At 45.8% G+C, this 13,586-nt stretch overlaps 1 protein-coding gene across 2 annotated transcripts in view; it reads left to right on the top strand.

Annotated features, from left to right (window-relative positions):
- Positions 1 to 8,059: 8,059 nt before the first annotated feature.
- Positions 8,060 to 13,586, top strand: part of pde5ab (phosphodiesterase 5A, cGMP-specific, b) — an 80,723-nt gene continuing 75,196 nt past the window's right edge. Inside the window, exon 1 of one of the 2 annotated variants that reach the window (XM_069672219.1) lies at positions 8,060 to 8,117. In XM_069672219.1, coding sequence (XP_069528320.1) covers positions 8,113 to 8,117 — 5 coding nt within the window. In that variant the 5' untranslated portion in view covers positions 8,060 to 8,112. Of the gene's footprint in view, positions 8,118 to 8,599; positions 8,715 to 13,586 lie in introns of those variants that run through there. The other variant, XM_069672220.1, reaches the window with a different exon arrangement.

The following is a 13,586-nucleotide window of genomic DNA, read 5'->3' as shown; positions in this document are numbered from 1 at the left end:
CGGCACAGAGTTTGATACACAGACTGAATGAGTAACAGATACAATAAAGACCTAACCACCGTAACACCTTCACTGGTTACTAACCCTGTCTACGGAGCGTTTGTGACGTCAGACAGTGATGCAGCAGAAAGGAGGACAGGAGGATACTTCACTGGCAATGGGAAAAGAGACAATCGGCATCTATAAGCGGGTCTTCCCGGGTCCGAAAACTTGCGTCATTGTGCCAATTTTGGTGGGAAAGGGGTGTCAGTAGCTAGCTGGAGAATATATCTGATAAAGAGAGTCGTTTTTCAGAAGTTGATGGAGACCGAAGCAGAAGTAAAAGAAGTCTGAATGTTGGACACAAACATGACTCAAACTGAACTGTTTGTTGCTCTGTGTCTGCTGGACGTATAAATAGGTAACTTTTCGCGAACACATCATCCATATCAACTACATACGATGATGGTGCATCAAGTTTGTGACTACAGTTTGATCTGCTGACCGTCACTGAATTTATACTTAAACTGTGATCAACAGCTCGAGGATCATATCACCGACCCACGCCGTGTTTCCCTCTCGTCGGTTCGGGATCGTCCCGTATTAAAAACATGAATGCAGTCTCTCTCTCACTGAATGAGTACAGCCTGTGCACACCCTTCTGTGATGTCTACGTCCTGACAAGCTTGAAGTGACATGAGAAATCAATAAAAATAACATTTTTAAGGGACACGGTGGAGAAGGGTTAAAAGGCGAGTGGTCAGCTGTATCCACGTGATCGTTGTTGTGGATACAGGGGAGAGTGGGCGGTGTTTAATGTGACCCAGGCCTGAGTGATCGGATCTGAATGCGTCCTCGGTGTGTTCCCACCTGTAGTTAAGTCCACTTGTGATCCGATTACGAAAACCACATGTTGATACCAGGTGTGAACGACCCCTAACACAACTGTCCTTTCTGCTGCTGTGCTTCAATCTGATGTTTGGTCACAACCCTGGAAAACAAATATCCAGCGCGTGCACAAAGTTCGTACAGTGATACATTTTGTTTTGTTTCTAATGTAAGATGTTTGATGTTCAGCTGTCGGCTCACCTCACCTTCAACTTGTTATAAATGACCACAAAAAGGTGTCTGTACGCCCGGATGGTTTTCCACTCCCAATGCAGACGGGGAGCGGCATTAACAAGCACAGACAGCGACTCAGGTACATTAATTACTTTTTCTAATTGTTCCAAAGTAATCAGGCTCTAACGCCTAAAAGAACACACCAAAACTTTGTTGATGAAGGATTATGGGTGAATCCAACCGCAACACGTGTTTCATCCTGCACGCTGGCCTCTTTGTCTCAGTATTGCTGCCTCTGTCTTTTAGAGACGACTTTAGTGGATCACAGGGGATTATTTTTTGTCTCTTAATCCTATTTAAGCCTTTTAAGAATGTTTTTCAGCTGTTTTTAGTTCATTAAGTTTAGCAGAAATGATTTAAAAGGCCTGCAGGATTGTTGATTTTGAAGAGCCAAAAGCAGCGCACGGTGTTTCTGCATGATTATACAAAATGATTTTAGCGATGGCCACTAGATGGCAGCATTGTCCAGCCTCTTCATCTCCCATGCTGCTTCTTTAAAGGAGTTCTTTTTCAGGACTAACTGGGAGCTCTGAAAATATAACAAACGTGTCCGATTGGACTGAATTTTTGTGACACATAAACACAGAGTGAGTGGTGGCTTCCAGTGACTGTGGCTGTGTGATTAACTAGACGGATTCAAGAGTCACACACGCTTAGTTTAATTCATGTTTATTTAATCAGAACAGTGAAAGCAACCAGACCCAGGAGCACTGCACGGACTGTATACAACATCCTCACCTTTAACCTGTGTGTGAAGGAGCCGCTTCGTCACCTGTGTCTGCCAGGAAACAAAAGGAGGACGCCTTAAAGCAGCTGTGATGTGAGATGCTCTACAAACAGGGTAAATAACCCAGAACTATGTTCTTATAAGCAACTTCAAAAGTGGCAATAAGACGGGATCCTGACACCCACAAAATCTGTCCCAACAAACTGATGATCTCACCTCCTGATTCAGTCAGCTAGTTTTAAATAGCAAAGTATATAACTTACAGAAGTGTTATCATCGCTCCCAGAAATCAGAGGTTAGAAGAAGAACACTGAAACAGATGATCAAGAGTTCGTCTCTTGGAAAGCATTACAAGAAGTCAGTGAAGAAATCGAGGGACAAATAAAGTAAGTAAGAGTGTCGACATAAATGAATGAATCAGACTGAAGCAGGACATTCAGGCAGGACGGGGCGAGAGGTCGGCAGAGCGTTTAAAGAAGCCGAGCACTGATGTGTGATTCGAATGCTAAGCAGGCAGATGAAGATCTGAATGTGTCGGCCGTCTGTCCGTGAAATGAGACGCATCAGATGGAAAAAGTCCAATAAAATGTGGAGGAGAAGAGTGCAGCGTTTATCTGCTCTGATGATTTTATATCAGATCACCAATCAAAACTCTGGATGGGTAAAATGCAGGGAGCCAGAGTGGAGGGAAGGAGAGGGTGGAACAGGTGTGATGTGAACAGAGATTAATCTTATAATTATAGATGCTGATAATGAATATATAGTGAAACTTGAGAGCAACAACAATAAGCAATTTTAAGCAATGCTAGCAGCTCTGTGAAATTTTAACAGTGGTGACAATGCCAACATGCTAATCACAGATTGTATATAAGAAGTGGACGTAGCCACCGTGACACCACCCGTTGGTTTGAAGCCTGGAGTTTCACCTTTTGGCCGACGCCATCTTGGATTTTTGGAACCACAAGAGGCCGTGGCTGCAGTCAGATAGTCCTTTTAGGTTAGGAAGGTTCCTAACGGAGTGAAACGACACAGACGTGTTTAAAGTGTCAGCCATGATAGGAGCGGTTTAAATTCTGTTAAGGATAAGGAAAGGAGCTTCAATGCTTCCTTTATTGTCTCCTTCAGCAGGAATCACTGGACCATCCTTTACCAAAGGAGATGAGAAAATAATGACCCACAATTCCTTGCAGCAGCAACTTTTAAAGTGACGCACCGGTCACAAAAACATGCATCAACATGAGTTGTCCGCGTTTTAATGACTGCATAAAACAACATGGTAAGAAAGCACCGGGTGATAGATACACTCTTTGTAGTCCATCATTGGTAGATTGTAGTTTTTTACTACCACGTGCCATGTAAGTCGGATTCTCTTTTCCTTACTCCTTTTGAAGTCTCCTCACACCTTTCCTTTGACCTCGATGAGAAATGTCATGAGGTCAAGGAAAAGTGGTTAGGAGAGGACATAAGTTATTTTTTGGGACTTTTTGACCGCAGCCCATATTTGGACAAGAGGGTGGAGCTTAAGAGGATAAAGGGGTTAGAAGTGGCCAAGAGCTACTTGCATTACACTGCTGTAATTGCTGGTGGCGCCCCCTGTTGATTCTGAAACGTTGGTACGATAAAATCTCCTCTTTCCCCCTCCCTGTGAAAACAGCATGTGTCCCTCTTCTTCTTGGCGTGGCCACCTTCACTGTCCATCATAAATCTGGCTAACAGGCTAACAGCACCGAGCTCCTCACTTTAGCTCAACAAGCATACAGCGTGACTGACCCGACCTGCCGATGGAGGTTGCGGCAAAATTGCTGTTATTGGTTCGGTTCAGACGTTGACAAACTTGCCAGGAGCATCACCGTTTTTTATTGACAGCTGATTGACAGGCCTATCCTATTATTTAGTATTGGAGGGGGCGGGACATCTGTGTGTTTGATTGAATTGAAGTGAAAAGAGGATTTCAAGGTGCATTCATTGTCGTCTGATTTTCGTACAGAGTCTGTGAACCTCTTGGCGAGCTACCTGTTGGAGACCCCTGGGCTAAGTGAACAATAAAAGCTAGCCCTAGCTTGGTTAGCAGGTGCATCCTTAACTCACGGTTACTGTGATGCTAATTCTGGCTCGTGAGGACTTGTTTTAGAGAGCAGATAGTTCTGTGCTAATTTGTTTATCTGAAGTGTCTTTTGTTAGTGATTACAGTCTTCTTCTAATGACATCCTGATTGAGTCTCATTTCCCGTCACATTCCATATTCTGCAGAGTCGTGTTAATCTAATCTCATGTGGTCAGAATGAACCACAGCTCTGCTGGCAGAGTCCGCCGCTTCCCAGTCTGCTGATAGCAGCGTCTCCACTGCGCTCTGTACCTCAGACTAAACTCTGGCCGAGCTTCACCCAGCACGCCAAAACCATTAACAGGAAATGATGCTCTTGACGACGTGACAGGGGGATGGTCTGCAGGCACTGGACATTCAACAAAGCCCTTCATGTATGACACAGCACAGCCAAATCTCACCTAAACTCCAGGTCAAGTCCAAGTCACCAATGAACCTAACGAGCATCTCGTCGTCTGATCTGGGATTAGAACCAGGAACCTTCAAGCTGTGAGGTGAAAGTGCTAACCTCTGCAGCACCCTGCAGCGGCCTGTACAGCCTTCATTTTATATAAATAATAATAATAATAATAAGTTAGACTTATATAGCGCCTTTCAAGGGACCCAAGGCTGCTTTACAGAGTAAATAATGAACAGACAACAGAACAAATGTGAACAGTGAACAGGTGTGTTTTGAGGGTGTTTTTAAAGATGTCCAGGGAGGCGGTGTCGCGGATCTCTGTAGGCAGAGACTTCCAGAGGGAGGTTAGAGTGAGGGACGGAGAGCAGGCCTGTATCCAAGGTTACCGCAGACTCCAGGATGGGGTGTAGGGATGGAGGAGGTCCAGATAAAATAATCCTAATTTTAGTCACTGTTGAAAATATACATTGGAAATATACATTCACTATAGGTATTGCACATTCACGTGTGGGTATTGCACAAAGGGGTTGAATTGCACTTGTAGTGATTATGAAGTTTTATTTGAAAGTTTTATGACCTGGTGGAAGAAGCTGTCCCTCAAGCTGCTGGCGTGGTGCCTTCAGGGACCTGTACCTCCGACCTGAGGGCAGCAGGGAGAACAGGCCCGAGGCACCGCTGGGAGTACACCTCCTGCAGGCTTGGCAGCTCACCCCCGCTCGCGTGCCAGGCCGCGCGCACCACCCTCTCCAGCGCCTTACAGCCTCCTGTCCTGTCATGAGGCTCCCTATGAAGCCCCGGTATGAGTCCCTGAGGATTTGGGGCCAACCGCAGGTACCTGGTTACTCCCAGGTAATTATTTAGCATGCTAAATTTATTAGCTTTGCTTGTGTTTGCATGTTAGCTTGCTCCTGCTAGTATGAATTTACTATGTTTTGATATACTTATCAAACTTTATACAGTTCCCATGTCTAATATGAACGCTTAAAAGGCATACAGTCTTATTTTGCTGCAACAACAATGACGGATAAAAGTAAAATATTAAACAATATGATATCAGTTGAATTGATGGGACTAAAAACCAAGTGCGACAGTTTGTTTCCCATCAATCTGTGTTCCTACTGATTTTATGCTCTTAAATATAAGATTAACTCTTTAAAGAGATAATAGACGATAAACAATAACATGGATATTAAGTTAAATAGATGATTCTAATTATTAGATCTTTTTCATCCTTCATCATTTCATCATTCAGAGGAAAGATTAAATATCGATTAGAAAATAGGTTGATACTGTAAAACATGAGATGATCAGATACATCAATAGAGATGTAACGCTTCAAACAGCTCACCGTCAGCCAGTTGTTAAAGGGGAGAACAGTGAAAAGAGACCAGCTGTTTCATCCCCGCTGAACTGAAGCCGCGTTTTGTGAATGACCTGAAAAGAGCGTCGGTTCGCTTCCCGTCCAGCCTGAGAGCGTTTCCTGTGTGAACCCTCGCTGACCTTTGAAGCAGCTCTTTAATCTGCTGAGAACAAAGCCTGAATGGACCCATCCATCGCAGCAGGTGGCCACGCACACACACCTGGACGGACACACATATTTACACACTTGAAAGCAGAGATAGATGCATGCTGGACACACCAATGACATGTGAACACACACTCCGTTACACACACAGAATGCAGATCTGAAGAGATGAGGACTGAGCGCGCTTTGTCCTGGACCTGTTCAGCAGAGCGGACACTGTCACCTGTCCTGATTCCTGCAGCAGGCCTTGTAATGCCTTAAAGCAAACCATAGCAGGTGTTAGGTAGGTTAGGTGTTAAGGTAGCTTAACGTCTCTTGTATAGCCGGATTTCTTACCTAGTATGACTCTGCCTATAGTATCGATCCACAGGGGATGAGAAATCAAACCTGCACCAACAGACTTTTTGGCCACTAGGGGGCAGCAGAAACTAGCTATAGACACTACATCTTTGAAGTCGGAATGGCTGAATATCTTCTGATCTGAAGCAGCTAAATGCTCAGCTACGTTCAGCTAAGCTAGCTGCTAATTCTGTCTCTCTCTTGGTGCTGAGCAGTGTCCAGAGGATTTATCAGACTGAAAGATGATTATTGTTTAACTGCAAAATTAGGGGATAATTCATCACTAACAGCAACCCCTTTCGTGATGTTAAAACCTGGTAGTTTTGTCATTGTTTTGATGTTTTTTATTTATTTATTTGGCTTTTTATGACTTCATTTGAGAGAGAGAGGACAGTGGGACGTGTGGGACACAGGGTAAGAGAGAGCGGGGATGACATGCTGCAAAGGGCCGAGGGTGGACGTCGAGCCTGGGGACGCCACATCGAGGACTGTCGCCTCATAGGACGCACGATGTAAAGGAGATGTTTGGACATTTTAAAACTGGGCCCTTTTTTTACGAATGTGGGTGTCGAAATGACTCATAGGAAGAAAAGCAATGTAACCATGATACGGCTGCAGTGGATGCAACATCCCCTGGGTCATAGTACGTCCACTAAATGTGCTCGTTTTTTTGCCACTGACAGGCTCAGATTGTTCCTCCAGGTGTCCGACAACATTACGGAAATGATCGTCCTTTTTTTAAAGAGTAAGATCCTTTTTGTGCAACCAGAAACAGAAGTGAAACAGCTGCGAACCCGATGGATCCTTCACGGCCCGGGAAAAGGAGGACGCGTTGTCGGCCGCATCTGAAGGAGCCTTCGAAATGGGACAGCCTTCGACGCGCCGCTGTGACGAAATCGACCTTCAGATACGACCTTCGAAGGATGCAGCCCCTGATTTCGGACACAGCTTTTAGATAATAGGTTAAGTTACCTGGCGTTAGTTATGATAGCTAGTTAGCCTGCTAGCTACCTGTTGCTAGGCGACAAGAGCCGTGTTTGGTGACGCAAACAGGCAATCTCCGTAGACCAGACCGTCTCATTTCAGTTCGCCCTTAGCATCTACACAGGCTACGAATGACTCATCCTCCGCAGACCGCGTCCTTCAGAGGATGCTGAAATGAGACACAGCTTATGTGTGCACACACAGGTGCAACCATGAGGTTTTAAAGTTCTATTAACTTAGAAAGCTTATGAAAACTAAGTTTACTTCTCCCAACTGTGTCCTCCCTTGCCCTGAGGGTTTGCCACCAGAGTCCTTCTTGTTTTCAGTGTAGTCTCTAATGTGGGACTATTGTACACCTGGGATGCAAGGTGAGTGTTTAAGTTGGTGGCAGAGCTGGAGAAGAGTCCGACCCTTGGGTTTGAACTCATCTACTCTGTCTCCTCGTTCTTGAAAACATGAAGCAATCACATTAGTTAAATGACCAGTCTGTGAAATGAGGAGAATGAGTGAGAGACAGGGAGGAGGAAGGGGGGTGTCCCCGTCTGGACAGCGTCCCTGCAGGCCTGCACAGTCTCCAAGCATGTCGAGGAGGAGGAGGAGGAGGAGAAGGAGGAGGGAGGGGAGAAAGACGGATGATTGGACGGAGAGTGTTGTATCACTGGAGGCTGCCAGGGTCCCCAGTGTGGGACACACGGGGAGCAATTATTATGATCCCGTCTCTGCTTTCCGTTCTCTCTTTCTAACACTGGTTTTATTTTCTCTTGCCCGCTCCAGTTCCAAAAAAGGACACCGCTAAAGCCAGGGGAAGGAGGCCGAGCGGGGGGGAGAAACCAGAGGAGGAAACCCCCTTGTTAGACTCCATCAGAGCGGGTGCATGAGTGTGCGCGCTGAGGTCGCCCAGCACAGTCTGAAGGACTAATTTCCACCGCCGCCATGGGGTGAGTACGAAACTGGAGCGGGGATGGGGGCTGCGAAATAGACAGACCGCAACCACAGCTATCCATGACGGAGTTTCCCATGTGTGTGTGAGGACGAGTGATGAAGCGAGGAGTGATTTTGCGTGGGCGAGTGTGCGTGTTATTTGAGACCTGTTACTGTAATTGGAACAATGTGAGTGTGATTCCTGTGAGTGAGACTTTTGCACCACACAGCTGCTGGCAAACTTAAAGAGGACTTGATGGCAGAGTTTGTTTTCCCTCCACTTTCACCCGAACCTTTTATTCCCAGAGTTCATTAAACGAGCGGCAGACTGAGCGTGTCAGCTCTCACACTTTGGCGACCCCTCCTCCTCTCGGATGACATTTTACGTGCCGCCCACCGAGCAAAACATAAACAAACACGTTCCGTCACTTTAAGAAAAAAAGGAAGTCGGCTTAGGTCCCACAGTCCGGCATCGCTCGGCACCAGTCCCATCGAGGTCATGGGACTCGTGGGCTGAATCTGAGCCAGTTCCTCCTCACCTTTGACCTTTGAGATCGGACTATTGGGATTGGCCGGTTCAGCTGAGAGAAGCGGAGATGTTTGCGAGCCGTCTGGTCAGTTTTGTGTGCGTTTGTCCTCTCAGATTCTTCCTCTCTCACACACAGAATACTCCACATTTCTGCAGCTATCTCCTTCAGACTTCTCTGCATCCCCAGCTTCTTGCTACCTGAGCCGGAGGATGAGTTTGTCCTGACTATATAAGGCCTCCTTCTTCTCTGCGCTCGCTCCTCGCTCTGTAATCTGGCCTGCAGATCAGAACAGTGTAAATATCTCGAGGGGCCTTTTCGCTTTGTTTTCAGCACCGAGGATCAGAGATGTTTATTTGCAGAGTTCTTTTTAAACGATGTGGGGACGTGGATGGCATGCAGCGAGCAGGGCTGGTTAAGCTCAGAGTCTGGATGTGTGCACGGTGGAGGAATTAGAGGGTTTGTTGGACATGAAGTGAAGTCTTTGCCACTAAATCTCTGGAACATATTATTAGTTTACCGTCATTAGAACATCAGAAGGTCGACAGCTTAGACTCAAATTGACTGAAAGCTCTGCAATTACCAGCTGAGCGACCGAACCACAGCGTAGCTCCAGTTTAAAGCTGCTCCAGTCAATATTTAAGACATCTAAAGATCACGTGCTGCACGAAACCTGTTACAGTTAAGTCCTCTTAAGCTCTCAGGAGTGTTTTAGAGTCCTTCGGTTGCACACCAAACAAGAAGAACAAAATTAGCACATAGCTGCTAAAGAAAGGAGAACAAGTAGAGACTCTGAGTGGATGCTTCTGTGTCTCTGTGAAGGGCCACTTTGTGAAGGTCCTGCTCTCTTCTTGGACACAAGTGTTGTCAGGAAAGAAGATGGTACTGGCAAGTATTTCAAGGCCGATCGAGACCACAGCTGCAGAGATACCACTAAATTGCATGCGCATTGTCTGATTTATAACCTGTGATTGCAAAAGTCTAAAAGGAAGCTAGAGCGTAATCAGATATGTTGTTTGAACAAGAAATATGTGCTGATGTTTCTTTGTTTTTCCACCATCCTTTGCCTTTGCGGGTCCGCGAAATAATTAGAATGACTTTATGGTAAATTACAAAATTCTGCTGAATCATTCGTCTACAGGTGAGGACCAATGAAACAAGCATATTGTACCACGTTAGCTTTGGGCCAATAGAAACTGACATGATTGTGACACGTCACGTCAATCTGTCACGAAATGACTCACTCAGGTCACGAACCGTTCCTGCGGCCGTCCTGTTAGAGTCAATTTTCTGACCCTCTGTTTAAGGTATGTAAGTGGTATTAACATGATTCAGATGAAATGTTTTTCTGTTTATTTCTATGAAACAGATCTGAAGTATTTAGGTTGACAAATTGTTCCAAGGGCATCTAAGTGTCACGATTCTGAGGTCCTTAGAAAAACGTTCTCCCCGGTGACGGGTCCCTGGCCCAAAAAAGTTTGAGAACCGCTGTTTTATATGACTTACAAACTGGAACAGTGATGATGTCAGAGGAAAATGGCTGCTGTGTAAATACGTTAAGAGGTAAGAGGTTGAAATCTCTGGCTTGGTGAGAGTTGGTGCAGAGTTGTGCTCTCGTTAATATAAAGATATTGATAAGAGCAGCTTCAGCTCTGGTGGTATGTTTGCTCTCCACACTACCAGAATAAAATCCTGGTGTTGAAATATTGATTTGCTTTTTAACCTTGCATTCGCATACACATCCGTCTGCATCCGTTCACATACTTGTCTCTGCACTAAGCGTGTTACTGCAGGATACCTCTAGAGGGCGCACCAGAGAGCTCAGGCCGTATGCAACTACTGTATGTGCGGGATGAAAACAACAGACATGGTGGACAGAACACACCGTCTGCTCCGTCCCCGCTCCGTCTCTCCAACATGTTCCTCCGTGCACGGACGTAACGCTCCCGGACGTGTTCCATTTAGTTTTGCAGTTTTCCACGTCGACTTCTAAAACAGAACTTATCTGTCTGCAGCTGTTTGACAGGCATGTTTGTCTCTGTGCAGCGGTAACGACACATCGCACAGATGTGGATCATTGTGGACTTGGCCTATCAGCTTGTCTTCAGAACTTTCTGCCGTTGTTGTCCCTGCTGCTGTGTTGACCCTGTCACATCCCCTCTGCCTCTACACTGCCCCTACTGCTCATGTGCAGACTGCAGCTTGCGTAGCAGTAGCATCCAGACAGACGCAGGGCATCATGCGAAATGGGAACGTGTGGTTACAAACAAGAACTCTATTATTCTGCTTCCTGTTTGCTGCAGTAATTTATGCTAACTTATTACAGTATAACATGTTGTTTTCAGTGTTTCACTGCCCCCTACTGGCACAAAGATAAATGACTGCAGCTTTAAACTGGTATTAAGTTTTTAAGTTTCTGTTTAAAGATACAAAGATTCGTCCGTTCTGCAGAGACCGAGGCCGTGCTACATCTCTAACCTCTGATTGGGTATAAACACTGTGGCACTCGTGTCTGTTTACACAGAGTTATATTTGCTCTTTCTCGAGCCGGAGAAAATCCTTCTGGGTGTAACGCTTTGATTAATGGCCCTGCTCTTCTGCAAGATTTGGATTAGGGCCTCGCGAGCCGCGCTTGGAAGTTATTACTTTATAATGGGAACATGTAAGCAGAGGCCATGTGCTTTTCATCACTCCGGGACCGACAATGAAGAAGCAGAGTCAGATCAGAGATGTTCATGCAGAGGGAGATGTTTACAGACGGGAGAGTGTCTGCATAAATCTGCACTTCTGGTTGTTTGCTTCACATTTCCTCTGTTTTCCTTCCCTCTGCTCTCGGTGAGGCTGCGGTCGGTTCTGTTGAGGTTACATGAGTCACTTATTCCCTCTTGGGGTGACAGTGAGGGAGCCAAGCTCCCTTTGTGTTCATCCCAAATTTCCATTTCAGGATGTGAGTTATTCAAAGCCAAACGTGGGTTAAAAATAAACCTCAAAAAATGAGATGTAGAAGAAAAGCGGCGATCGGGGGGGAGGGAGCGTAATGAAGGGAACAGATGTGGAAAAGCTGTTCTCTGCTTCATTTAGCTCATCTAGATATCCTCCCAATGTGTCAGACTGAACTGCACACCACTCAGAAAGTACTGATTTCCATCTGCCTCCTGAGATCGATACTCAGGAGGACTCGGATTGAGTTTTCACGCTTGTTTTGCACCTCTGGAAGAGCTTGTGTCTGAGACGCTCCGCGCTGCCTATCAGGAGCTTTAACATCAGGACGGAGCCCGACCAGCCGGATAATGTGCAGAATCTGGGACACGTTTCCGCCGCAGAGGTGAAGAGTCAGCCAGCCGGCGCCTCAGCGTTTATGTGAGCGAGGAAATTGACTCAATAAATCTGTGAATGGGCGAGAATAAACAGAATCAGGGCCGCAGCGGGAAGGTGAATTATCCGGCCGCTTATTTTAGCCTCGACCAAGGCTGCTGTACATCACTGATAATAAGACGTGTGCTCAGGGGTTCAGAATGATGTACCAGGCCTTATATAAGCTACTCCGTCTTTAAAGTGTAACTTCAAACAGACATGTTTAAGTCGAGCAGAGATTCAGACTGCTCTGAATTGTGTGCATGCTTTGATTTTGAGAGTAAAAACCTGAGGCTACCTGCCTGGCTGAGGCAAACATTAGTGATTTATGTTGTATAATAGTGGTGTCAGAACATAGACTATGGGGGCTTTCCGGGCCCGGATCCGAGTACACTTGACCCCAAAGTCCAGGTCGTTTATGTGAACACTGTGCACTGTACTCGAGCACGATTCATGATCCACATCCGGGTCCACTTGAAAAGGTGCTCTCGAGTACGGTTCATGTGTACGGTACACGTCAGGTGTGAAAGCTAACCGTACCAAAACACAGAAGTGGACTGCTTTTTATCATGTCTCTGAAATCTGCGTATGTCCTCTGAACTGCACGGCCACGGCTGATAGCATAGGAATGTAGGTGAGAACGACAACGATATTACGTAGTTGATGATACTCTTCTTCTTCTCCTTGTTTTTGAGCTGCATTACCGCCACCTTCTGCTTCGGAGTCCTACCGTGTGTAGTCGGGTACGGACGAAATTATTAATGTGAACGCTGACCAGCGGGGGAGAGGAGAGTAGGGGCAACCGTACCTAATGTGAAAACGCCCCTGAGTGTAACAAGTGAATGTAGTCTCTTGGTTTTAAAAGTGAAGCCATTACAGAAGTGCCTTAAACATGCAATCTTCCTAGCGGCCAGCAGGGGGCAACTCAACAGATCTCTAGTTCCAAGATAACTACAGTACGCTTTTAGGCATGGCTACCTGTGATTGATGAGTCACTACCACCGCGACCTTGAACATATCTTAGCACTCAGTTGCACTAAAGAAACTCGGTGTAGTCGGCTGTTCATTTTTCAGCTAGCAGATTTTATTTAAAGCCTGCGACGTACGAGCCAAAATTAGCTTCCCAATTCATATTAGCATCTTGCTAAGCAAAAGGAAGCTAGTTCGCTAACTAGCTAACATAAATAACGTCACGTAACCTATTATTTTAAAGATAATTTAAAGTTGTTGTTAACATTTGTATCGCAGCTATTCAATTGAGTTGAAGTTAAAGTTGAGTTGAAGTGTATTCCTCGGCCGCTTAAGAGTCCGCTATATCGTTTGAATTAGCACGCAATGAATCTTGGGATACGTTGGGCCACGAAGGATTCACCTGATGCATCCTTCGCGGCCCGGGAAACAGAGGACACATTTGTCGGCTGCATCTCATCTGAAGGAGGAACTATGGTCACTCCTAAAACCAAGATGGCGACGCCCAAATACTAAACTTTAGCAGCACAGACACAGCTCCTGTCAACCAGAGTAGAAGCCATGTGTATTTGACCTTTTGTCCTCATATGGTCACTTCTTCTGGCTTCGAAAAAACAAGATGGCGACGGACAAATT

Source organism: Semicossyphus pulcher, unplaced genomic scaffold (assembly GCF_022749685.1).
Source record: "Semicossyphus pulcher isolate SPU_LCO1_2020_fin unplaced genomic scaffold, fSemPul1.0.p SCAF_21, whole genome shotgun sequence".
In the NCBI taxonomy this organism is placed as follows: Eukaryota; Metazoa; Chordata; class Actinopteri; order Labriformes; family Labridae; genus Semicossyphus; species Semicossyphus pulcher.
This window is presented reverse-complemented; position numbering and strand designations above follow the sequence as displayed.